This window comes from Pleurodeles waltl, chromosome 7, assembly GCF_031143425.1.
Source record: "Pleurodeles waltl isolate 20211129_DDA chromosome 7, aPleWal1.hap1.20221129, whole genome shotgun sequence".
NCBI classification, from domain to species: domain Eukaryota; kingdom Metazoa; phylum Chordata; class Amphibia; order Caudata; family Salamandridae; genus Pleurodeles; species Pleurodeles waltl.
Window position 1 is genome coordinate 180189156 of NC_090446.1, and position 27926 is coordinate 180217081.

A 27926-nucleotide genomic window follows, 5' to 3' on the forward strand; every position below is an offset into this window, starting at 1 on the left:
AAAAGGCATGAACTAACAAACAAGGCCTCTAAAGATATCGTTGGAGCCAGAAGCAAACTTAAAGGAACAATGTTAGAGTAATAAGACACAGTAAAGGGCCCCAGAAGTTGGCAAGAAGTGATCTTTATTGATTCACACTAGGAGGACACTTAACCACCACCCTCCAACCCACATGTAACCCTCACTTGTAGAATGCTCCATAGGTATATTTTTGCCTGCTGATGTCACAGAGGGAGGAACTAATACAAAAATATACTGCCAGAGGAGAAAATTCAAGAATTTCCACAACGCAAAAAAATGAGCCTGTCTGTCACCTATGACGCAGGTGTCCTAAAAGAACTACAAATGAAATAGTTTGGCGTACTAATGGTGTCAAGAATGCACGATGTACAGTGCCAAAACAAAATACCTAAGAAATTAAAGCTTGCTATAACCTAAATTAAAAAGGCAAGAACACACAACCAGAGCATCTCACAATAGATAGAGCCAGAAGCAAAGTTAAAGGAACAATGCAAGAGTGATAAGAAGTAGTGAAGCACCTTGAAGTTGGTAAGAAGTCCAGTTTATTGATTAATACCATCAGTTGGGGTAATACTGCATCGGAACACGCTCTGCAACCATCGCCAACTGGCTCATGTGATGCATGACCCATCTATAGCAAATTGACAATAAGCTCTGGCCCTTGATTCGGCCAGCTGGGACTACATCTGGATAGTACCGAATAGAATGGAACTGTTATCTAAATATACTCTGTTTTCACTTCTTGTATCATTTAAACAGATCTCCTTCAGGACCGAAATAGTAAATGTGGAAAACTTTTCTCTTTTTATGGGTGAAAGTATTGTCATTAATGGCATTTAGGTAAGCTCTAAAAGCATCTTTCCACCATGACCAATTTACTTGGGGGGGGGAGGGAGGTTGTACCTGGTACAGTCAAAATGGTGGAGTGGCCAAGATGCCATCAATAGCAGTCTCAGAATAACAGGTTAAATAAAGAGCGAGTATATAATTAATTCCTCCAGCGGAGGGAACGTACACACAAATTTCCAAATGTGCCTGCCAACTTTGCCACTAAACTGCATTGGCCAAATAAATTGCTTTTTTCTTTGCAAGCGTTTATTTCACAACAGGAGTAACAACAGGACTAACAGCATTTGTCCCAATCTAAAAAGGTGATGTATGGTGCATGTGACATCACGAGTCACGCAGACACGTCACATCAAATCAAATCAAATCATTAGCATTTATAAAGCGCGCTACTCACCCGTGCGGGTCTCAAGGCGCTAGGGACAAAGGGGGTGGTTATCGCTGCTCGAACAGCCAGGTCTTTAGGAGTCTCCGGAAAGCGGAGTGGTCCTGGGTGGTCCTGAGGCTGGTGGGGAGGGAGTTCCAGGTCTTGGCCGCCAGGAAGGAGAAAGATCTCCCACCCGCCGTGGAGCGTCGGATGCGAGGGACGGCGGCGAGTGCGAGGCCAGAGGAGCGGAGGGGGCGGGTGGGGACGTAGAAGTTGAGCCGTCTGTTGAGGTATTCCGGTCCCTTGTCGTGGAGGGCTTTGTGTGCGTGGGTGAGAAGTCGGAAGGTGATCCTTTTGCTGACTGGGAGCCAATGCAGGTGTCTCAGGTGTGCGGAGATGTGGCTGTTGCGGGGTACGTCGAGGATGAGGCGGGCTGAGGCGTTTTGAATGCGTTGCAGGCGATTTTGGAGTTTGGCGGTGGTCCCAGCGTAGAGGGTGTTGCCGTAGTCCAGTCCGTGTCACATGACACAGGTATGTCAGTATACATGAGCCGCCTGACCTTTGTGTCATTTAGTGCAGCTCAGTAGGCACAACCTAGCTGATCCCTGCAAACGCCTCAGACTTCAGCTCCAAGCCATGTACAGTTCTTTACGATTCTCCAAAATCCACAAAGAGCAACCCTCAGTTTTTATGGTTCTTCCCTGTAGACCATCTGCTGCAAGATCTACAACCCACTACCTGCATAGTGGAAAGCGGGTGGTCGACGTAGCATTGTTTCCCTATCCTTTTTACAAGTGATAAGCAGTGATGCACCTCAGAAGTTGGCGGGAAGTGTAATTTATTGATTAACTTTAGAGTACACTTAATGACCACAACCACCTCACACATAGGTAACAGTCACTTGTGAAATGCCCACATTTAAACATTCTTCATGTTGACCTCATAGAAGTAGGACTGGATGACAGACTATATCGAGCTGAAGGTGGGAACCCAACATATGAGCGTAATAAGAAAGGAAGGAACCGAAAATGGGGAAAGCAGAGGTAGAACCAATAAGTCTAGAAAGTTATGAACCAAAACTGGGCCGAACCAAAATTGTGAACACTCTAGTATGGCTACATCCCAAACTACAAGTGTGCAGCCTGAATTTAGCTGCGACATGAGCGCATCGAGAGGAGAACTTAAAATCCCAAAAGCAAGTGTATCGCCAGAACATGAGTATAAACTCAACAAGCACACTCAATCCAATCTCACTTCCAATTTTAACACCAAAACTTTATTATCACCAAAGCAAGAACATAATACATGAGAATGCCTCAAAGAAGAGGCTGTTGCACAGGTCTCTGAGATAGAATGGCAATAAATTTCAACCACGGCTGTATAAAATAAAAATTGTTTACATGGACCACCCAGTAAGGTAATTAGTTGTCAAATCAATGCTACATACCTTGGGACTGTTCTCTGCGTCTTCATCCTCCTGTGATGCTGCTGACTGACTTTTGGCACCTCGGCCCTCCGGAGAGTCTGGCCTACTAGATGGGCGTTCTACAGGATGAGCCCAGCCAACGCTATGAAGACCGGTCCACTACAATAAAAGACAACAAATGAAAAAGGAAGTGTTAACATAAAAGTATCAATTAGCAAAAATGAAGCTTGTGCACTACTCGATAAAGGTGATACAGCCAAGCTAACACAAAGGTCAATGCCAGTGGGTAACAATAATAAGAATGATGATAAATAAGGGAAAAAATACATGTTCAAAAAGTAAATATTATCAGAGTTGTCCAGTGACGAAAAAGAGGATATTGTAAAAAGCTTTCAGATACTTAAAGTGCAATCTTTATCAGCTCATATGGCGATGTTTGCCTATTCCTTTACATATGCCTTAATAGTTTCTTAATTGTGAGTAGATTTAGCAGACATCTTGGATATTCAAAAGGCTCTACAGAGTTAAGTGAGGGTGCAAGGTGAGGACAGGACATTTCAAGGAGGCCAGACTGGCCCTATAGGACATGTATGGAGATACCATTGGTAGGGTACAGTAGACTGTTTCATTGGTGTTTTGGCTAAGGGACTCTCATTCCTGAAAGTCTCCCTTGAGAACAGCCTACAGTTTTGTTTAGAATGAATTTTGGTAGTGTGTCAATCCCTGAAGTATGGCAGTGGACATACTCGGTGAAATATGGGGCAATAAGACGTTTACTGTGTGTAGAACGGAGACACTTTAACCCCATCACAGACCAGATTATGATTCCTAAAGGGTGGATGTGGTACTTTACAAATACACATGCCATCCTAGTGACGTGCTCTCAGAGAGATCCATCTGAAATATCACCGTCTCTCAGCTAGCTAATTTGGCATATTAGAGCCAAAGCAGGCCCTCATATCTTGAGGTAGCTTTGACAATATATTTTTTTATAATACATTTTTGTTTTTCAAAAAGCTAACCAGGACCACAGTGGTGGCAAACAATCTATAGTTCATGGATTTCAGGGTCCGTTTACTACACACATCTTCATTAATCACTCACTATCATAAATCCCCGTAGCCTGAAATATGCAAATCCACATGCCAGCAAACAAACTTTTCTTGACCTCAGTAATATCTCTACACCAGCTGGCCTCTCTGCACTTGAACATCATGCTCTTCAGAGACAAATTTATCATTTTAAAGCATTCAAAAAAACACACGCAAGCACCCATAAAGCAGCACACATTAACTGTTCACAAACAATACATCTAGGGTGTGGCGCCAACAGGACCCTGCCTCCCACGTACCTGCATAACAGTGGCTTCACAGTGCTTTCCCATGTGACATAACTGGACCACTGCCAAAATGACCCTTTAATGGTCCTTGGCTGCAGAGCAGCGTCAAGCAAAGTGAGGCACCCAGCAGTGGTGGGAGATGGTGGCTGAGAGGTGGACTTTGAAAGTTCCTGCTTCTGGAGTGGCCACAATGTCTTTTGGACACTGTGAAGGTAAACTCAACCTTTTCCAACTCGTCATAAGGTGGAGTAGGGTCCGTGAAGCTTACTGACCCCACCCTATGATGACATTGGAACGGGTGGGTAGGAAAGTATTAATAATTGATGAGCAGCCATGGGCTGATGGTCATGTGACCCAGGGCTGCTGCAGAAAGTGACACTATTGAGTGTCATCTGGAGATGTACCCCCTAAGAACCGAAATAATGGCAGGCCAGGGCTGCAATGAAATAAGCCCTTGGACATCCACAATGTCTGGCACATGTGCACTAGTGCGTGTATCGGTAAAAGTGCGTGCCTGCCTGCCACACTCTTGCATAATAGGAGGATCAGAGTATGACACCAGCACTGAGGGCAGGCAATGATAATATGGTATTGGGTGTCTGCCAGGTTAAGTTTTCCTGCTTCATGTGCTATCCTGACCGATACTTAAATTATCACAAAACACAGTGTGTAATGTAATTAATTAATTACCAATGTGGATAGCACATAAAGCATGGAGGGGGAGTCCACTCACTTAAAGTAAGCACCGCCCTGCTTGAGACTCAACAAAACTATCACTGGTAATGCTGACATAGCTCCCACTCTCTAATCATCCCACTCAAAAGCTCACAAATGTGTATGGGACCGCTAGACCCTCACCATATTTAATCAAATGTTCACAATCTACAGGTCAATTCACAAAAATCAAAACAAGCAACAGCCTTCCAACTGAATCACACAGATCATACAGCACTCATCTCAGCCAAAAAGAAAAATATGTGCCAAACAAGATCCTTTCTCAATTAACTAAACCAAAGAACTACCCAAGATAATACAGACTTTCCTTCAACTTGCTTACATCGCTTCCTCACAAACCCTGACCATGATGTCTGTAACAACATGCACAAATTCTTCATGACCAAAGTCCATGACACAGCAACCAATGCTAAAGGTGATCTGCAGAGTTGCTCTCTCACAACCGCTTTTCATTATCAGTTTGTACCCGCCGACAGTGTACTTGGGCATCATCTTCTTCACGTTTCCACCTAAATCAATGATTTGATATTCACCATTGACAATCAAATCAACAATTAATCTGTCCCTCCAAATACAGCCAAGGAATACTGTCTCTGCCTGAATAGTGCAAACACATGTAACTAGGTAGTGGGGGACTGGATCATCTACTGCCTTTTTGCTGTTTTACAGGCCTGGGTATTCTACGGAGCCCTTCGGAGAAAGGGAGGAAAACCCCTCATTCAAATGCCAAATTAGTAGAGCCAGGAGGGTCAACTTCCCACTGTGCATAAGCAGTAAAATCACCCTCATCCTAACGATCTGGCCACTGGATCGAGATGACATGATCTAGAGCTGCATCCGCCAGACTACTATTATAACAATGCTTGCAACACTCTCACAAAAGCTTACAAACAAACTGAATAGATAAGACTGCGTGCACTAACCTGGGCTTCGCTGCTGAACACCTTTTTACTGCTCAAGCAGGGCGGTCACACCACCTCATCACAATGAATGTGCTTGACAGTAGCCATGAAATCGCACCTGACCTAGGGGCTGTGCATTAGCGAAAGGCAGCTGTTTGTAACCACCCTGTTCTCTTTCACTTTAGAGGCAGCAAAGCGGCCTGCAAAGTCAAAGTAAGGAACAAATTATCATGCAGCTGGGTGAAGGGAGTTACTGGTGGAGCTGGAAGGTGATCCCTGGGACTCCTTAACCCTCCTTCCAGCAGGTGTTCCCAGTGGATGCACCGAGTGTGAGCCACCTCTTTGTGATGCATAGTTCATGCACCCTATTATATTCTTTGTGCCCATACTTGCCATGTCCCCCTTGAGGTTGCACAGAGCTATATGTATTACAGAGAGATCTGAGCAAGCCTCTTGACACCTTCAATAATACCAAAGTGCCCTAAGGTGCAAAAAACAGGCACAAACTCCCGTTGCAGCCCTGAGGCACTTTTGATTATACACTCCCAGGTGGCCAAACTATGTCTTTGAAAAAGAGATCACACAAAACTGGGCATGCAAACACTCAAATGGTTCCCAAGGTATCCAGAATTAAATTCAAAACTGTTTGCACCACACACAAAGCTCACTGGATGAGAGGCCCTGCCTAACTGCAAATCTCTGCCACTTGCTGTACCCCGGGCTGGACACTACAATCAGACAACTTACTTGTGACTCATCAAATAATCTCCTGGTGGCACAAATAAGAAATAAGACCAGTCAGCATCTAGGCCACCTGGAATTTCTTCAACCACTACTTGAGGGAAGACTACAACCATCTATGCAAAATGTGGCGAGCAAAATAACGAATTATACTCAGATCTGTGAGTGGGGGTGAGTGTTTGAAAGGTTTCAATACTCCGTCCATCATTTTATTTTGTTCTGCGATGTTGCCTTGTGCGCCCTAAGTGGCTAGGGTATGCCCAGACATGTGTACCTAGCTCGCTGCGCCACTGGATTCAAGGTAGCCTAGCTGATAAAGGGTGATACCCTGAAATCAGTCCCAGGATGCTTGCTTCCTGTCCAGGGAGGACCTGGCCCAACAGTTTGGGCTGCACTGTTCTCATGGGGAACAGGGTCAAGACTGATTTGCATATGGCTGGGTCTAAACTGGGGTGACGTGGCAAACAAAATAACAATGAATTGTACCCAAATGTGTGACTGGGGGTGAATGTTTGAAAAGTTTCAACACTCTGTCCATAATTTTATTTTGTTTAGTCTACGGCCAAGGAAACTTGTGGAATCAGAAATTTTCAGGAAGACAACAATAATGAATAAAGATTATCGGATAGGGTCCAACACATCGCATTTGATTGGACTCCACTATCCTGGTTTCTGTTTTCAATTACCAGACAGTCAAGTTGATGTGTGACACTACACACAACTGCTACACAAAATAAGCTTTTGCAATGCAATAGTTATCGCATTTGTTTGAGTAAGAGCTATTGACATTGTAAATTAATAACTGGACTTTTCTTGACACATAAATTGGGTCAATCATGCCTCATAATTTCATCTTTTCCTGCCAAAAAATTCCAGTGGCCCTGCATATAACTGAAGCCCTTCGGTTTACCTTCTTCCTCTATCTGCACCAAAAAATGAAAATGTTGCCATTTAGCATCCTAATTTAAATCTGCCATGCTAATTACAATAGAATATCACTTTCACCACCCCACCATCAGAGTTGTTGGCTGGCTAATACAATAAAAAAAAAAGAAAAATACAAAAGACAGCCACGAAGGAGAAATAAACTAGAAGGGTTACCCAACCATATCATGTCATAGTGTAATAAGGATGTTAGGTTGGCCTCAATTATGGTCATAATTGTAATAAGGAGAGATTATTAAAATGTATACAATTATCATTTGAACCTTGACCAGAAATAAATTAGTAATGCTCAAAAAGCCCCTGGAGGGCACCAGAACAAGCATATCATTTGTAAGAAACATGGTCATCTAACCGTATTGTTAGCCCTTAGAGCAGGTGTCTCCACTCAGTCGATCCTAGCTACCAGTAGCTCCCAGACCCCTTCAGAGTAGCTCACAGCTTGGAGTTCATTTTAAGTAAGCAAAATGTCACATTTGTCTTTTAAAGTTAATGGAAGGCTGTGTTTATTTGACATTATTATAATCAGAACCCAGATAGCAGGGCCTGATATGGATCGGTGCTGTAGTCAGATTTATGACCCTGGGTACAGAGGTGAAGAATTGAAGCAGTAAGATATTTAACTCTCAAATTAAAGTCCTTGTCAACTCAGTGCTGGAGATGAGAACAAAATGTGTATTAATTAATGCTTTTGAATTGGAGAAACTTAAAAAGAAAAGTTACCTTCTAATTAAGTTACATTTTCATTTTAATGTTCTTATTTTTTTCCTAAGTATTACATTTCCAAACAGCATACCTCTAGCTCCATGTGGCCATATTTATAACTGAAAAATACAGTCATTTTTTTAAATGGGAGATAAAGTGCAAAAAAATGTTCCATATTATAAACATTTTTGCACTTCAAATGTCTCCTGTTTAAAAAAAATGGTTGTATGTTTGTGTTAAACATGTAATGGTGCCACGTATGGCCAAAGGAATGTCCTGATCTACAAGTACACACAACACTGACTGTTACCCATACACATATATCCCATTCATTTGCACACATGTTCATACGTCCCCAGAGACCATGCACATACATGGCAGCCCTGTCATAGTGCCCCTAGACAAAGTATTCTCTTCAAACCAAAGTATCTGGCTCTATGGACTTTAGGCTTAAAGTCAAGGAAGGTGTCTGGTAATAATGTGCGAGTTGTCCGAGTTGTCCTTCGGCAGCTCACAATGATTTTCACTGATCAGAAGTGGCTCTTGCTACAGAAAAGGTTGTAGACTCCTACCTTAGGGGGCATCACCCCATGAAAAACAAAAACAGGAGAAATTAATGCAGTGTAACCATATACTTAGCAGCTAGAGGACGTTTTTAGGGCTAGCAGGCCTACTGAAATGATATTAAAAGCAAGGCTTTTACAACAAACTTCTCATAGCTATAAAACAAACATTCTAGCCATGAGAAAGCTTAAAAGACATTGAATGGTGGAAGAGGTTATTATTTTGGAGTCCCCAGTAGCATAGTGTGGGGACCCAGAGATGACAGACAGAAAGAGCAAATTGTGGTAAATGTTTTGAAGATGGTCCCATTGTCCTACAACCGCCACAGGCTGAGTTATGAGCAAAACTATTTTGTAAAAGTAATGGCTGCAAAGCATTATGGGGCATGTGTTCGTGCCATGAATATGTTGATATGACTAATTATGACTAATGCTTAGAACGTCTCAAATATGACACCACAATGAAAACAGCATTTGTAAGAAACATGGTCATGTAACTAAATAGTGAGCCCCTAAAGGGCTTAACCAGGCAAAAAGAATGATATTATATACAAGGCCCTTAAAACACAAGTTATTCCCAGCTGGAAAACAAACGTTCCAGCCATGAGAATGCTTAAAAAGACAGTGAATGGTGGGAGGGGTTATTATTTTTGAGTCCCCACTAACCTTGTGTGGGGACCCAGAGATGACCTACACGAAAAAAGCACGCCATGCTGAACGTTTTGGTGGTGGTCCCGTTTTCCTAGTACCACAACATGCTGAGTTACGGGAAAAAATGTTGTGAAAAGAATGCTTGCAAAGCATTATGGGTCACGTTTGCCCGAGTGTAGTGAATATTGTAGTATCGGCTCTCCTATTGTGCTGTTTCATGTGAAGCATTTACCAATTTCAAGTATTTAAGGGGAGAGTCACAAAAAATGACTGATTAGGTAACTGTGAACAATATGACTAGCGCTTCAATACCACAAATCAAGTTCAAACTGTTGTGCCTGTTCGCGCTGTGAGTGTCATGGTCGCCTATGCAGCACGAAGGGGAGAGACAAAATAAAAAGTTTGCCAACACTGAAGTATATCAGCAAACGTGCAATAATACATGTAACAGGGGAAGTCTGCAAGGAATGACAAAAACAGCTTCATGGCAGGATAAACATAAAACAATTACCAGTGACATCAAGTGGTTTTTGAAAGGCAAGACCACGAGCGCATGAAAGTGATGAACGTGAGGTGGGCGTAGTTAAAAGCCCACAATACTTACAACAGATGAAAGCGCTTGCGCGTTCAACCTAAATATAGCTAAACACTGCCCGTCTGTATAGTGCACATTATAAACAGACATGTAACTCGAAGTTTATACAAATAATTTCTGTGAACATGTGCCATCTTTTCCATGCATGCTCACCTGGGAGGAGAGTTGTGACTGGAGTACTGCAGAAAAGTCTTTCACCTGAATGCGTGGAACGGCACCATGGTGCTTCTCCTTTGGCGAAGCCCGCTCGGCTGGGGGACTGGGAGCTTGGTCAGGAGACTTGGCTGCACGACTCTCGCCCTCCCATTGCACCAGGCCAGATCCTGGCTGCTGCACTCGGGAGCACATGGAAGAGGGCACTGTGGCCGCTGGTATAGCAGTACTGGCTGTGTCAGCTGCAGGCGGTTGAAACCGCTTCTTTAGGATCACATACTTTTCCCCCTAAAAAAATGGAAAGAAAGCAAAGTGACAGGAAAAAATAAAAATATTTAAAAAATCACAGGAAAAAAATACATAAAATTGGAAGTGCATCTTGTTTAAAGACGCACCTTCGAAGACTGAACAATGTGCCAAGTGATAGCTGACCAGCAACCTCTCTACTCTTCATACGTATATTAAAATGTTTTCTAACTTTACATTGTAGGTCTGGCTGTACGGCACTGCTGTCTGGATGACCAACTGTTACTAATCTTTAAAAAATACGTAGAGTGTGCTTTACCTTCACTCAAACGATTAATCCCTCTCACCTCCTCCATTGGCTGTTCGGTGTGTCACTACGCCCTCTACGTAGTGCTTACAAAGTAATGCATTAGGGACTATTTTACCTCTCAAGAGTACTCCTAATCATTACAATATAAATGTTTTGCCTCATTGGTGCATTGGATATTGGAAGCAATCATTTATTTTTGCATTTGCACTGCAGAAGGCCGTTTTTGTTTTAGTCAGTACTCAAATGGAAGCCACACCTATTCACTTTGTCAAAGCTCATTTTAATGTCTTGCACTGCAGGTGCTTTGTAGTGCTTCCTGTATCCGTCACAGATTTTTCTCACTACAGTAATTGCTTTCAATCGGATCTTTTGTTATGCGAGACTGGTTGTTGCACCATCCTTTTTGTGAATACTTTTGTGAAGCATTACTTTCTAATGGCACAGCGTAACGGGCCTCCACAATCTTTTATTTCGCCCTTTTACTAGGAGTCCCCTTCCGCTATGCAGGAATGCTTGCACCTCACTGTACACATTCCAGGAATGGGACTTTCGGTCGTTATCGCGTTCAGGCTTGAACATTCAGTGCGAATGGAGGAGTGGGCAGGTATTCGCTAGGCAGATGCAAACAACTTCCTGTGTACATTTGCAGTCTAATTCGGCATTTCTAGAAAACCGTTCTACAACAACGTGCAACATTTTCCTGACAGAAATTTAATGACACTAGTATTAAAATATACATCATTTTGTTTTAAGCTAGCAAACCTCTGCTTGGAAAAGAGCGCCAGTGGCACACTGCCTAGCACACGTGCAACTTACATGTTCCTTGGGATTTATAAACTATGGTGGTTGTGTCCAAACACCAAATGCACAACTCACATATAATGGTTTAGGTTCACACATGAAGCAGCTCTGGCAACTGCTGTTGTGTATTTATTATGCACGCGTACTGGACGTGAAACTATTTATAGGTGTTCCTAGTTCAGCACAGAAGCGAAGGGGAGTCAGCAGGGTAAGATTATTTCCCCCATGCTCCCACAATGTGGCCAAGGAAAGAAGACAGGTTTAGAACCCAGGTGAATCCATTCAGCAAGTTATTAACCCACACCTCTTTCCTCCCAAGCACACGAAAAACAGCCCATGAGGAAACGGACATTTTTCTGGACATGCCAGATCCCCATGGAAGGGTTTGGAAAATCAGGTCACATGTGCTTGCCAGACATGCGACTGAACGGTCTTAGCCCTTCCAGCCTCGACCCTGTCATTCTCTACAAAAGAATGAGTGTCCGTGGAGAGTTTCTAGGCACTCGGATTTTAAACATTTTAGTTGAGTTTCTCATTAATATGAATGCACCATCAAGAATAAGTAACAAATTCACATTACAACTGAGAGCTCAGTGCACAAACTAGACGCCCCTCGTCAAGGGTAGCTCTCGTCCAGATTGCAAAACCAGTTACAGAAAAGCTCCAATCACTAATCCTATTATTATTATTTTTAACTAAGCACACAGCCCCCGAAGCATATTGCATTATACTCCTGGAGTATTTAAAGGTACTAAAATTAGCTATTGTCAGTAAACTCAACAGACCGTTCCAGAGCTTACTTCAGGCACTAGAATTAGAGTGGTTTTGCAAGCAAACATTCGCCCCTAGTTGTCAGTAGAGGGAGTTGAAGGCTTGTCGGGATGGAATGAATTCACAGCTACATACATTTCAACTATAAGAATAGAGCAGATGGATTATCTTCCAATGGCAACTTCAAGAGTTTCTGCTTCTTCACTTGTTCCCTCTACTGATCATGCCTGAAAGCGACTAAAGCGAGATTAACTCCGCCACCTTTCCTGCCCTATCCTAGGAGGACATATCAGAAAAAAAGCTGTGATCCACTCAAGGCAATGGTTACAACATCAAAGCAAGACTCGCTCTTCGATGGAAGTAAGTCTGAGAAGTTACTACAGACAATAAAGGCATGGGCGTGTGTGTGTGTTTTTGCAAGATGTGCTGGCTCTTAAAATCACTTTCTTCAGCTCTTCAGTTCGGCCTGCCCTCTCCAAAAGCATGTTTAGCCAGCAGTACTATGAGGTAACCTGTCTGGCATGCACCGCTGCACTGGCAGAACGAGTGTGGGTTTGTGGTACTGAAAGAAGCTCGGGTGGTTTGGAATGGAAAGGACACTACATGTGTAGGGGCTCTATTCATAATCACATCTGCAATGCTAGAAGCGGAGGGGAGATACTGCTACTCAAAGCTGGAATGGAGGGGGTGAAGCAGTAATGAGGCATACTTACATGTTCCTGCTTTACCACAGCCACTTTGTTAATGATCTCCTTGAAGGTTTGGCGGTGAAGTGCTGCAACGAGACAAAAATGCACAAGTGTGAGAAAAGACACTTTAATTGTTGGCAGTCCATGGGGAAGGGGTTAAATGGGACAGGTAATGTTCACAGATAAATGGCCACTGCGAAGGCCGAAGCCCATTCAAAAGTGAGAAAGCAAAATAGGTAGCAAGCACTGTCCATTACCGACATGGTGCTTTGCATCCCTTTAGTGCAACACCGCAGCCTTCTGAAGAAAGCTCTCATAGTCATTCAGGCGCTCTATGTGTGCAAGCACCAAGAGAGGGTCCTTAAAGAGGGACTTGTACAGCCAGAAGCTGACGGGCTCAAATAAGGTTCCATTCACAGATGGAAAGAATATCAGCAATTAAAAAGGAGGAAACAGAAAGGCAAGCATTGGAATTATGGAGTAGAAAATCCACAATCCATTACTGGCACTCTGCCATGCATATATCTTCAACAGGGCTCCCAACATTTAGTATTCTAATCATGTATTTACCCCGAAATCGGCGCAGATGTTCAGATCCCTGTCCTGGTCTGAAGACTGCATCATTTTTAACTTTTCTGGCATTTATAAAAAGATAATCAAACGAATTTTTGGCTTGTCTGATGAAGGGAGAATGATCAGTATAGTGTTATTAACATGCTCTGAGAGTGATGAATATGGAGAGGAGGCAAACTGTGTCAATTTTAACATGATCACGAATTGAGGAGAGCATTAGTAAATGTCTGGCTTTCTATACGCATTGATTGGTCGTGTTTAATTGTAGGCTTACAGCAGCAATACGAAAAGGTTACACCAGACACTGGATAATAAATTTGCCATTAAACAGTGAGTACAACCTTCAGATAACACCATACATGTGGCTTAACCTCAATGGCCCATGGACTATCATTATACTACAACTAAGCTAAAGCCTGGCATGCCAGAATGAGCCTCATATGCCAAGAACATCAGATCATGTCACTTTCTGCCACCACAGGCCCGGATACTGTCATCTCATACCCTATACTGCCATCGTATCTACAGGTACATCCTCATATTCACAGGTGCATCACGTAGAAAGTAATGACAGTTTTGCAAGCTCAACTGCAGCTTGACATGCCAAGATAAATTCGTATGGCTGGAAGAACTTTATGGCGAACTTACAGTCGTGTGCACACATACAGACTGACTGCAAGGTATACCCTTGCGTGCCAAGGACACCTACACACCCAGGTAGTGTCATCTTATGTTGGCTTCCACTATGACGTCGAGGTACAGCTTGGTTTACGGTGTTCAGATCCAGATGCTGGTCAAAGAATCACCTGCCTGCTGCAGCCGTCTATTCCAAGATACAGTGATTACATCTGAGGTTTTGATATCGTACAGTTGGGCACATCCTCATAAATGTTGTGTTTAACAAGCCAGATATAACTCCATATAGAAGGTTCAGTCACAATCCTGGGCACAGCCCCCGTAAGATGTAGTACAACACACTTAAGTCAAGACTCCATTCCCATTGCAGTCTTGTAAGCCATGTATGATATGGCCTTAAAAGCCATGAAACAACATACTGTGCATCATCCTATGCTAGAGACTGCAATCATACACCCAGCTACAACTTCAAGTGCCCGGGGATAGCATCAAACTCCTAGGTGCAGCTTTGATTGCCTACAAATCATTATGATATACCAGTACAGCCATTAAATGTCAGGTGCATCCTGAGCTGCCCTTGCACAGGCTCCGATTGGATACCGATAAATACCGATTGGGGCATCAAGGCCCAGTCACCAGCACTGTTAGTCAAGTATCGTCTTACACACTAAGATGTGGTCCCAACTTACTAACAACAACGATGCCAACGTACTGACAACGTATTTCAGGTATTTAATATGCACATCTATCATGCCACGTAGAGCCTCAAGTAACCAAGCGGTACTACAATTATCAAAGAATAGAGCAAAGAAGAGATCCATAAACTAAGATATCTTGCATTCCTTCATGCAGGACAAACACTCTGGACCACCAAAAAAAAAACACCATTTACTACAGCACCAAAGAAAAATTGTGAACAGCTTCTGGTCACAGAATATGCATGATAAAAGTTTTGCAAACCAGTCTTCTTCACCTGACTCTTCACTATACAATATTCTCTCCTAAATCTTGCCACCAAAAATGTCCCTTCTTCTGCAGACACTCACTTCTCCCACGCTCACCAAGCCACTGTTCATTTTGCAAATATTATCTGCTTCAATAGCTCAGGTCGTAAACAGTTATGCATCGATGTCTGGCTGCTGTTTTCGAAAGTAACTGAAGATGTATGCACTATGTCGGCACTGAGATTGGTGAACATGCAGGGGGCAAAGGAAGACGAAGCACAAAGTACGGTGAAAAAAAGAATACCGATTTAGGATCCCTAAGCAGGAACAGATGGGAGAAACTGGCGAAAAACAGGAATGGGTTGGTAGATAAAAAGGCGTTTTGTAGGATTGGAGTGCTGCCTCTTGTGTCTCAACGTTGTAACTGACCCTTCTAGAGCACACTTGCATTAAAGGTAAAACTGTAGCTGTGGGTGCCCTTAAATTCAATCTAACCCAAATGTGTTTCTGCTGGAAGCCATACAAAAAATACAGATACATACATACACAGTGTAGGAAGTTGGCTCTGTATGTGCTATTTCAAAGTAAGGAATAGCATGCACAGAGTCCAAGGGTTCCCCTTAGAGGTAAAATAGTGGTAAAAATAGATAATACTAATGCTCTATTTTGTGGTAGTGTGGTCGAGCAGTAGGCTTATCCAAGGAGTAGTGTTAAGCATTTGTTGTACATACACATAGACAATAAATGAGGTACACACACACACACAGAGACAAATCCAGCCAATAGGTTTTTATATAGAAAAATATCTTTTCTTAGTTTATTTTAAGAACCACAGGTTCAAATTCTACATGTAATATCTCATTCGAAAGGTATTGCAGGTAAGTACTTTAGGAACTTCAAATCATCAAAATTGCATGTATACTTTTCAAGTTATTCACAAATAGCTGTTTTAAAAGTGGACACTTAGTGCAATTTTCACAGTTCCTAGGGGAGGTAAGTATTTGTTAGGTTAACCAGGTAAGTAAGACACTTACAGGGCTTAGTTCTTGGTCCAAGGTAGCCCACCGTTGGGGGTTCAGAGCAACCCCAAAGTCACCACACCAGCAGCTCAGGGCCGGTCAGGTGCAGAGTTCAAAGTGGTGCCCAAAACACATAGGCTAGAATGGAGAGAAGGGGGTGCCCCGGTTCCGGTCTGCTTGCAGGTAAGTACCCGCGTCTTCGGAGGGCAGACCAGGGGGGTTTTGTAGGGCACCGGGGGGGACACAAGCCCACACAGAAATTTCACCCTCAGCAGCGCGGGGGCGGCCGGGTGCAGTGTAGAAACCAGCGTCGGGTTTGTAATGGAAGTCAATGGGAGATCTAGGGATCTCTTCAGCGCTGCAGGCAGGCAAGGGGGGGGTTCCTCGGGGAAACCTCCACTTGGTCAAGGGAGAGGGACTCCTGGGGGTCACTCCTCCAGTGAAAGTCCGGTCCTTCAGGTCCTGGGGGCTGCGGGTGCAGGGTCTCTCCCAGGTGTCGGGACTTAGGATTCAAAGAGTCGCGGTCAGGGGAAGCCTCGGGATTCCCTCTGCAGGCGGCGCTGTGGGGGCTCAGGGGGGACAGGTTTTTGTACTCACAGTCTTAGAGTAGTCCTGGGGTCCCTCCTGAGGTGTTGGATCGCCACCAGCCGAGTCGGGGTCGCCGGGTGCAGTGTTGCAAGTCTCACGCTTCTTGCGGGGAGCTTGCAGGGTTCTTTAAAGCTGCTGGAAACAAAGTTGCAGCTTTTCTTGGAGCAGGTCCGCTGTCCTCGGGAGTTTCTTGTCTTTTCGAAGCAGGGGCAGTCCTCAGAGGATGTCGAGGTCGCTGGTCCCTTTGGAAGGCGTCGCTGGAGCAGGATCTTTGGAAGGCAGGAGACAGGCCGGTGAGTTTCTGGAGCCAAGGCAGTTGTCGTCTTCTGATCTTCCTCTGCAGGGGTTTTCAGCTAGGCAGTCCTTCTTCTTGTAGTTGCAGGAATCTAATTTTCTAGGGTTCAGGGTAGCCCTTAAATACTAAATTTAAGGGCGTGTTTAGGTCTGGGGGGTTAGTAGCCAATGGCTACTAGCCCTGAGGGTGGGTACACCCTCTTTGTGCCTCCTCCCAAGGGGAGGGGGTCACAATCCTAACCCTATTGGGGGAATCCTCCATCTGCAAGATGGAGGATTTCTAAAAGTCAGAGTCACCTCAGCTCAGGACACCTTAGGGGCTGTCCTGACTGGCCAGTGACTCCTCCTTGTTGCTTTCTTTGTTCCCTCCAGCCTTGCCGCCAAAAGTGGGGGCCGTGGCCGGAGGGGGCGGGCAACTCCACTAAGCTGGAGTGCCATGCTGGGCTGTGACAAAGGGGTGAGCCTTTGAGGCTCACCGCCAGGTGTTACAGCTCCTGCCTGGGGGAGGTGTTAGCATCTCCACCCAGTGCAGGCTTTGTTACTGGCCTCAGAGTGACAAAGGCACTCTCCCCATGGGGCCAGCAACATGTCTCTGGTGTGGCAGGCTGCTGGAACTAGTCAGCCTACACAGACAGTCGGTTAAGTTTCAGGGGGCACCTCTAAGGTGCCCTCTGTGGTGTATTTTACAATAAAATGTACACTGGCATCAGTGTGCATTTATTGTGCTGAGAAGTTTGATACCAAACTTCCCAGTTTTCAGTGTAGCCATTATGGTGCTGTGGAGTTCGTGTTTGACAGACTCCCAGACCATATACTCTTATGGCTACCCTGCACTTACAATGTCTAAGGTTTTGTTTAGACACTGTAGGGGTACCATGCTCATGCACTGGTACCCTCACCTATGGTATAGTGCACCCTGCCTTAGGGCTGTAAGGCCTGCTAGAGGGGTGTCTTACCTATACTGCATAGGCAGTGAGAGGCTGGCATGGCACCCTTAGGGGAGTGCCATGTCGACTTACTCGTTTTGTCCTCACTAGCACACACAAGCTGGCAAGCAGTGTGTCTGTGCTGAGTGAGAGGTCTCCAGGGTGGCATAAGACATGCTGCAGCCCTTAGAGACCTTCCTTGGCATCAGGGCCCTTGGTACTAGAAGTACCAGTTACAAGGGACTTATCTGGATGCCAGGGTCTGCCAATTGTGGATACAAAAGTACAGGTTAGGGAAAGAACACTGGTGCTGGGGCCTGGTTAGCAGGCCTCAGCACACTTTCAATTGTAAACATAGCATCAGCAAAGGCAAAAAGTCAGGGGGCAACCATGCCAAGGAGGCATTTCCTTACACACAGTGTCGAAATCCCCTAAAGAATTTTTTTTATTACTGTGCCAAAAAGTCCTATAGAAGAGACCTGCTCGTGCACCACTCGAAGGCCCCACAGAAAATGCTGAGGGGGTCCTAAAGAGACCCACTCTCATAGTTGAAAGGGCCTACAGGGGAGACCATCATTTGCACTGCCTACATTTCATGCAGAAAGGGCCCTATGCATTGTCATACATTATATTAACTAACACTGCCAAACAACCCTCGGCCTTAACAGACACCAACGTACACACTGTCCAACTGCTCTAAAAAGGCACCACCAAATAGTTCTTGAGAGAAAAAATAAATATTTTCACAAGATCAAAGGGTCCTAGAAATGGGACAATTGCACACTGCCACAATACCCTACATAGGATTCACTCAAACACAGCACAGATTTAAAAGACAAAAATAACAGACCAATAAAAGGAGTCTTGGGGTCACACTACAGATAAACTGCCTAAGTTAATTGTCTAGGCCTAGGAAAAACAGTAAACAGCTTGTTAACTCAAATTTGTTTCACAGGCTCTTGGATAGAAATCTAGTGCAGGGGTCCCATAAAAGATACAGAAAAAAAACAAAATATTGATTAAACATTAACTTTTCCCTAAAATTGCTGAACAACTCACCGATAACACCAGCTGCTTGGTTGCTCAGTGCATGGGCGTCACACTCCGAAGCACTCAAGACAGGATACTAACAGGCAAAGCAGAAGTCTGATGATTGCCAAAGGAATAGGAAGGATGAGGCAAAAAGACTGAAAGAGTTTAAGAATAAGGAGAGAGGAACCTAGCAGCACCCACCGTTTTAAAGACATTACCTCGTAGCTGAGGGTCTACATGGTTGATAAGTGGTTGGTATCGTGCAAGCAGTTCAGAGTTTTTGGCTTTCCCTCCTTCTGCACATAAGAAGTGGAGCAATTCTTCTTCACTGAGCTGCTCCATAGGATCAATGCAGAGTTAATGATCTTGCAGAGCCAGTTTTCAATCCCAAAGGGCAACCAGGCTGGTTAAATGGAACAGGTGCCAAATAAGTTCTCCACCAATGACCAACAGACAGAAACCTCAGGCAGATCACCAAAAGCATCTACTGCTCACCAATCCATTCCAGAAGCAAAGGGTAAGACCCCAACCATGAGTTCAAGGATCCAGCAGTCGGAGTGGGGCACCAGGAAACCGCTCTATTTCAACCATGTGCCAGCAGCAATATACTAATATAAAGAATTGGTTTAAATAGTGTCCAGCTCCAATCAACCATCAATAGGTTTCACCATGAATAATGGAATCCTACCATTTCCCAAGCCATGTTCCAAAAAGAAGTTGCCAACGGGCACGCTCCAAATCTAAACGTAAATCCAGTGTACCTGCAAACATAAAGAAAAATGTAGTTATCAGATCTCTAAACTTGCTTCGCAAAACTGCTGAATCTGTTATGTACAAAAATAATTTCTGTTTGGTGCAAATTCCTCGGTGTATCCATTGGAATAAACGAAGTGAGAGTCCTTACTTAGAAAGTTTACTAGCTAAGAACCTTGGGTCAAACTAATGGACCAGACAATGCAGCCAATCTAAATACGGTAGCCATACACTAGTTAAACCATGTAAATCATAACCTTATACCAGATAACCCTGGTGCTTAAAAAGAACTGAGCAGATAAACCAAATGCTCAGGACCTAATGAGGCAGATTACTCCTATGAAGACAATACCCTGGCCCAGACAAAGAAGATGACAGACCAACTTCCCCTTGAGGCAGAACCATGCAGCTAGGCCTGTTGGTAAGACTCCTGTGATTGATAGGCCCTGCATAGGAAAACAGTGGGATGGTCACTTCATGGGTGTGGTGTACCTACAACGTTTACCCAATTCACTTAATGGACTACTATGGGCCAGCCTGGTAAGTTATCTGGGCCAGAACTCTGAGGCAGCCAAAAACCAAGGGTCAGCTCGGAGGCGAAGGTCAGAATCAAGGGCATTAAATCACTACTATGAATGCAACAAACCCCCGAAAGTCACAGCCATCAGCCAGTTAAAAATAACGGACAACCTAACAGCAGCTCCCCGCGGTGGGTTATGAGTACAGCCTAGTCAACCTCTAGGACAGTCAATCACTGACAGTCAGAACCACCGGGCAGCTGACCCCCTACCACGAGTTTATCAAACTTATCGCTGCGGTAAGACCTTAAGGCAGGCTGACTAACCCCTCTCTCGGACAAACCTCAAAGTCCCGCATCGACAGCACAAAAGCCCCAGCCCACCCCCCGCCTCAGTTACAGGCGAATCCCTCGTACCGGGCACAGGGAATCACTCGGGTGCACGCGCGGGGCGCAGGCATCACATCTGAGGCTGCAGCAGCGGGGCCGACATCTGGGGTGCTAGGCGAGAGCGCATGCGCACGAGAAAGGAGCCGCCGGCAGCGTGCGCACGCGCCGACCGACAACCGGGTCCTGCGGGACTGGAAGGGAGAGAGAGGGAGCAGTCTGGAACGAAGAGGAGAGAGAGGGAAGAAACCGGAGTTAGGAAAAAGAGAAAAAGTTAAGGAAGTTGAAAATTGAATTTTCAGTAGAAACTGAACATAATACAAAGAAAGTGGTTAAAGAGGGTGGAAAACGGACGAAGGGTGGACCAAGGAAAAAAGAAGCAGAGGAAGGCTAGAAGAATGACAAGAAATAGAGGGAGGGTGAGGGGCGTAAGGACAGAGGGTTGAAAAGATGCGGAGAGCAGAAGATTTTTAGTAAGAGAGGGCGTATAGAAGGGGAATCACAGGGAACGGATTCGAGGGGCAGATTGGAAACGGACAAGGAGCCGGTAAGAGACAAAAAGGAACCAACTACCGTGAGTGAAAGAAGAGGCAGGGACGTAGCTTGGAGGGGGGCTAGAGAATGTGTGTATTTTTGTCCGTGTATGTACAAATTCCTGGCGAATCCAAAAGAAAGCTCACCATACTCGACTGGAAGCACCTGTACCCAGTGCTTTAAATGGGCCGGTACTCTCCGGTACTGAGTACCGGCACTTTTTTATTTTGAGAGGGAGAGTACCGGCACATCTCAAGAAAACCGCAATACTTTTAATTGGAGAGTGCCGGCACTTCTCAGAAACAAGCAGGTACTCTGGTACAGAGTACCTGCACTTCTATTTTTCCATTTAAAGCACTGCCTGTACCCACCTAATTACCACAACACCCATTTATAAGAGGAGTGTAACCCCCTCCCCGCCACCCAGCTGAAGCTACGTCCCTGCGAAGAGGGGGTGATAAACTAAACGAGAAGAAGGAATTGGAGAATGAAAGGGAGAAGTTGGGTACGTTAGCCGTAGGCAATATGTAGTACAACGACTGTCTGGAGTTTGTCCTCAGCACGGTTCAATAGACAGGGAACTTTTAGGCAGCAGTGATGAATGTATTGCCACGGCCCTCTGCTCCACTCTGTTTTCCCACCCGCCCCTTCCGATCTGCACTCCTTGAGTGGTTCTGCCCCTCCCGCCTCTCTCTTGTGCACTCACTCACGCCAAGATGGGAAACATCTGTTCCCTGTTTCCGCGGGCCGTGCCAGCTCTCGGGCGCGAGCCTGTTTGCCAGATCAGTGTTTATCCCTGGGACGGAGGAATGCGGTTGTGACTATAACAGGAAAGACTCGGGACTGCGGGAGGGACCCATGATTTTTTAGAGCCACGCCCAGGCACTGAAGAAGCTCGATACCCCCTTTTCTCCTACAGCGCTGTTAGATCAGACACGGGCACAGGCCAGTGGAATGCCAGCCGCTTTAAACACCATGGCACAATATTCGAAATCACATGGATGAATGAGGGCTCGTTTGTCAGGCCACTACTTTGTTGTACGTTGACAGAGTTTTGTGGGGGGCTTGGTACCGGGACATCGGGGAATTCCGCTCTCCCAAAAGTGAGGTATATTGACAGAGCAGCCTCGATCATTTACTGACGCATCAGGTAATGGTACGGTCCAAGAGGGAGGTATATTGAAAGAGGTAGGTGGGGGCAGAAGCAGGAGTTCAAGAGATGCTTCAAACAGAGTGATGTGTGTTGACAGGGCTCGTGATTCCAGTTTTGGGACTTTCCCGAATCCTGTATGCCATATATATATATCGGCTCTTTGGCGTTTTCATTTTGGGACGGGGGAGTATACCGTGTCAAATATAAGTTACACTGAAAGTGTCAGTGGTGACAGTACTGGTACTTTGAGAAGCGGTAGGGAAAAATGTGCTCTCTGTCCCGCGTTGTCACGTCAGATGATGCCGTCGTTCAAGAGTAAATGTGTATTGAATTAGTCAGAAGTACAGGAGAGAGGTATACTGACAGATATCTGTTTAGTATCAGTATGGAACATCAACAGTCGGCTGCAGTCAAAAGATTGACATACATTGGCAAAGTCTCTCGTGGGCCCACCTGATTGGTATATCAGGAGATGTTCTTTGTCAGCAATGGGATGCATTGGCAGAGCTCTGTGGGTTTATAGTGCTGATACATGGGGGACAGTACTTTCTATGCAGCTATTTGCATTTCACGTGCTATCCCTGTGTAACTGTAATCGTTACGCATTTTTAGTATAACTGTGTAAGTAAATCCGTTTCATTAGATTACAATACGTACATTAGGTGCCGCACATAATTACTAGACTATGTGTGACCCCCTACAGTGCAAAGTCCTTTTTCCTCTTCAGTTATAAGCAATTTTCGGTTATTTTAGTGTGTGTATGTATGTATGTGTGTGTGTGTGTATATATATATATATATATATATATATATATATGTTGTTGACCAAATATAGGAAGGTGTAGGGATGAGATCACGAGAGATTACACTAAACGGCCTTCAAAAGTAACAGCGTGGTATACAGGTTCGGGTGAAGAAACTGTTTTCTAAATTTTCACCTCCCGTGGCAAGTCGATTCAGTTGTTGCCTCAGATGGGCACATCCACTGGGGAAAGTTAGCATGAGCCAAAAACATGGCAGTTAGTGGTAACTGTAGACAAGCATTTCTCGGACATGAGCAGCTGCATTGAAAGCGCCTACAGTTCATTTATGCAGCAAGCCGACCTAATCGTAGGGAGGAAAACAGTTCTCAGAGTCAAATGACACAGCAAGCTATTATGCAGTGGTTTGAAGGGTGTATACATGAGAAATGTGAAAACCAAGATAAGGTTCCACTGGAGTATCACTAACGGTGTGAGAGGGAGCGTTCATGTCAGGGTTTAAAAAATAAATAAAACTCATCACCATTGGTGATTTGAACAAGAAAGGATGGTCCAGCAAATGTAGAAAGGCTAAAATGAACGACAAATAACCTTTTACAGTTCCCACTACAAGGCCTCGCTGGGCTAAAGACAAAAAAAAAAGAATGTCCAACAGATTAATGGACATAGATGGATTTTGTGGAAGGGCGCCTGGCTGGGAGTAGGACATCCACTTGAGATGGTAAGTCAAATGCATTTAATTGCCTTTGCTAAATCTCCATGCATGAAGGCGTAGGTTATAGAGGTGTGGGTGAAGGATTCCGCCCTATTGCTGACACAGGATGTCCTCCCAAAGTGGTGACTTGATCAGAGGGCAGATGATATGTTCCGAAGCTTTGAGTACCACACACTAATGGCCAAGCCAATTATGGTGACTTGGGCCCAGTTGTTCATGAGCTTCTTCAGAACTTGAGACAATAGAGGTAACTGCAGAAGGTGGACAATAGGGTTGTATGACAGAACCACGCATGGCCTAACAATACGGTCAGAACCACTACCGCATCTTTATACCACGCATGACTTTACAATACATTTCGTTGTAAAAGCATGTTTAGTAAAGGTATATGTGTTACGCCATGCGTGGTTGTGTGATACAATCCTCCATACCCCTTTGCCCTAAATCCTGAAACCTACTGTCCTAAAAACTACCCTGACCCTGCCCTGTCCTAAAAACTACACGACCCTGCCCTAAACCCTAAAAGCTACCATGCCCTGTCCTGTCCTAAAACCTACCCCGGCCTGTCCTAAAAACGTCCCCGACCACCCACCCTAAACCCTAAAACCTACACTGTCCTAAGAACTACCCGACCCCTGGCCGCCCTAAAACCTATCCAATCCTGTCCTAAAAATGACCCCACCCTGTCCTAAAAAACTACCCGGCCTGCCATAATCCCTAAAAGCTACCTTGTTCTAAAACTACCCCACCCTGCCCCCAAAACTACCCTGACTCTGCCCTAAGCCCTAAAACCTACCCTGCCCTGTCCTAAAAACTACCCCGACTCCCTGCCCTAAACCGTAAAACCTACCCTGTCCCAAAAAACTACCCCACCCTGTCCTAAAAACTACCCTGACTCCCGCCTTAAACCCTAAAAACTACCCTGTCCTAAACACTACTCAACCCTTTCTTAAAAACTACCTGACCCCCTGCGCTAAACCCTAAAACCTACCCTGTCCTAAAAACTACCCTGACCCCCCCACCCTGCACCCTAAAACCTACTCCGTCCCCCACCCTGAACCCTAAAACCTACACTGTCTTAAAAGCTACCCCACCTTGTCCTAAAAACTAGCCAAACCCCACCCTAAACCCTAAAACCTACCCTGTCCTAAAAACTACCCCACCCTGTCCTAAAACCTACCCCTTACCCACACCCTAAACCGTAAAACCTACCCTGCCTGTCCTAAAAACTACACCACCCACGCCCTAAACCCTACCTTATCCTAAAAACCACCCCATCCTGTCCTAAAAACTATCCTGACCTAAACCCTAGCCTGTCCTAAAACTACCCTGACCCCCTGCCCCAAACACTACACCTACTCTACCCTGTCCTAAAAACTACCCTGACCCCCGCCCCTGCCCTAAATCCTAAAACCGGACCCACCCTGTCCTAAAAACTACCAAAGACCCCTCCATAAACCCTAAAACCCACCCTGTCCTAAAAACTACCCTGACCCCCACCCTAAACCCTAAAACCTACCAACCCTGTCCTAAAAACTAACTTGCCCTCCTGCCCCCGCCCTGAGCGCTAAAACCTACACCACCCTGTCCTAAAAACTACCCCAACCCTCCACCCTGCCCTGAACCCTAACACCTACCCCACCCTGTCCTAAAAAGTACCTCGACACACCTGCCTTGAACTCTAAAACCTTCCCTACCCTGTCTTAAAAATTCCCCCCACCTTCCCCAGCCCCAATCACCAAGCCGCTGTGTTCTTCTCTCGGTTGTTCCTGCTGTGTGCCTGAACCATGCATATGCATGGTGCCATAACCACGCATTTGTGTGGTTCAGGCACATGTGTGGTTCAGGCAAACATGGTAATGCTTGCTTGGCTACTGTATGCTTCCCATACAATAGTGCCTTTTCCCATTCCATGTGGAAATGTGCCTTTTGATTCTCTCACAGTAACTCCAAAGTGCAAAACGGTTGTCACTGCATTTTCTTGGCAGTGGCATTCTTGATGGCTGCTCAGTTTGTCAATTCAAAAACAACAGATGATGGACGGAATGCAGAGCAAATCAAGCATTCACCCCCAGTTACAGATCTGGGTTTAATCCATCAGTTTTTTTTGCTTGCCATGCCATTCCAGTTTGGACCCAGCCATATGCAAATCAGTCTTGACCCAGTTTGTCAATTCAGGCATTCAAGAACACAGTCAGGTGGTTTGTGACCATCAAAATGTTCTGCTGCTCGAGCCACCTCCAGAGACACAAAGCCTTGTGCTACAGGCCCAAGGACTCCACTCTGCCCTGCTTGTTGCAGTAGCACATGGCAGTAATGTTGCCCATAAGAACCTGCACTTTTCACGAATGACAGCAGGAAAACCTTCATGGTCCAACAGTTGGCTCTAGTAGGTTGATGTCAATGTAGCCCTCAGCTGGAGACCAGAGGCTAATGAACTTCACATCCCATAGAAGACATCCCCAACCCAGCAGTGATGCAGCCATCCCCACTGTCAGTTGTGGGTTGGGGAAGAGTGAGTGGGCTGCCACAGGATAAAGTATGATTGTCCAGCCACCACTGCTGATCTTTGGCTATTTTCTTCGAGACCTGGATGGTGTTGGAAAGATGGCCTTGATGCTGGGCCCATTAGGATTTCAGATTCCACTGTAAGGTCTACATTTTCCATTTACAATGGTGACACGAAGGATGACTAGGCTAAAAGGCCAAGAAGCTTCGAAGCAAGCCTCACCGGGATTGAGCCTGAATCAGGCTCATAATCCACAAGTCCTGGACTTATTCAGTGGAGGAAAGGCCTTGTACCTCACCATATCCAGGATCGCTCCAATTAATAGAAGCTGTTTCCTTTCAGGAGGAGCTTCAACTAATATGCTGTGCAACCCAATGATGTTAGGAGTTCTGCTATCGCCATGAGGTAGCCTACAGCTAATAACAGCAAGCTTGCCTTCAGCAGGTAGTTGAGGTACAGGAATAGAGGAAATCCTGAACTCCAAAGATGTGCAGCGACCATCGCCATCACACTAGGGCAAGTGCAAGTGGTGGACTTGAGGTCAAAGAGAAGCATGTCAAATTGAAAGTGTTTCTAGCTCACCCTGAATTGTAGGTAACACCTGTGTCACTGCAGGACAGGAATATGAAAATGTGTTCTGCAAGTTCAAGGATACCATCCCATCTCTGAGATCTAGAGGAGATGTGAGAATTTTGAATTTGTCCTTCTGCAGGATGGTTTTCAGGAGTCGAAGGTCTGGGATAGGCCCGGTCATTTTTCAGAACGAAGAAGTAGCACAATTAACAACCCTCACCTTTTTCCTAATACTTTACCCATATATTGCACCTTTTAAGAGTAAGAGGTGTACCTCCTGCAGCAGGATGGACATATGTTCTCCCAAATTTTGTTCTCGTATGAGAGGAAGATTGGGGGTGAAATGAAAGGTATGGTGTAGCTTTTTGAACAATTTGCAAGGCCTGTCTGTTGATCATGACACAACACAAACCTGGGAGGAAATGAAGAATCCTGCACCCCCATTGGTCAGATGTGAGTTAATGGGTGAGGACAAACCAAAGCAGCTTGTTTGCTATTGTAGCAGTTGCCTGGAGTAGCCCCTAAATTTGGGAGACCTGATCAGGAAATTGCTTCACAAAAGCCCATTTCTCCAGTTTCAGTAGGGATCTGTATTCTAAATAAAGAGATGGGACCCACCAAAGGGCAGGTCAATCAGCGATGGCTGCTCATTGCCAGAAAGTCCAGTTCACCTCATCCAGGCAAGTCTGCGGAGTACAGCACTAGCACCTACAGCCATGCCAATGCAATCCGTGGTACCTAAGCCATGGGGAATGGCTAATTCTGCTGCATTATGCAAATCATGGATCGTCTAACCCAAGGAGATCGTAAGGTCCTCTGGGACTGCTGCCAAGATTTCAGTAGTCCTACGGCATGAGTATGTCAGCTACGGACTTCCTATATGGACTATCATGCAAAGCTGGCAGAAAACAAAATTTGCATGCCAAAAACATCAATCCGTTTGGATTCTCCATTTGGGGGATTTGGTCAGAATTTAATTAGCATTCCCATACTGGTTGCAGCCTTCACAATGAGACTTTCCAGAGTATGGTGCTTGATGACTAAATCAAACTGACCGGGCACAAGCCTATGTTGACTGGCCACCTCCCAGCTAAAGGATGGACAAGAACATGGTTTTGACCAGCTCATCATCAAGGTATCTATCAAAACACTATTGAATGAAAGCAAGTTCTCCAATGTTGCTGGACCAGACAGTAAAATCATTGTTAAA

The 27926-nt window shown here is 45.1% G+C and overlaps 1 protein-coding gene across 3 annotated transcripts in view; it reads right to left on the reverse strand.

Moving 5' to 3' along the window:
- LOC138303942 (ankyrin repeat domain-containing protein SOWAHA-like) overlaps window positions 1-20678 on the reverse strand; it is a 73219-nt gene extending 52541 nt beyond the window's left edge. The window contains exons 1-5 of one of the 3 annotated variants that reach the window (XM_069243518.1): window positions 20503-20648; window positions 19034-19576; window positions 12828-12889; window positions 9987-10274; window positions 2682-2819 (exon numbers count right to left, since the gene is read on the reverse strand). In XM_069243518.1, coding sequence (XP_069099619.1) covers window positions 2682-2819; window positions 9987-10274; window positions 12828-12889; window positions 19034-19157 — 612 coding nt within the window. In that variant the 5' untranslated portion in view covers window positions 19158-19576; window positions 20503-20648. Of the gene's footprint in view, window positions 1-2681; window positions 2820-9986; window positions 10275-12827; window positions 12890-19033; window positions 19577-20502 lie in introns of all 3 variants that reach the window. The other 2 variants (XM_069243521.1, XM_069243520.1) reach the window with 2 other exon arrangements.
- Window positions 20679-27926: the final 7248 nt, after the last annotated feature.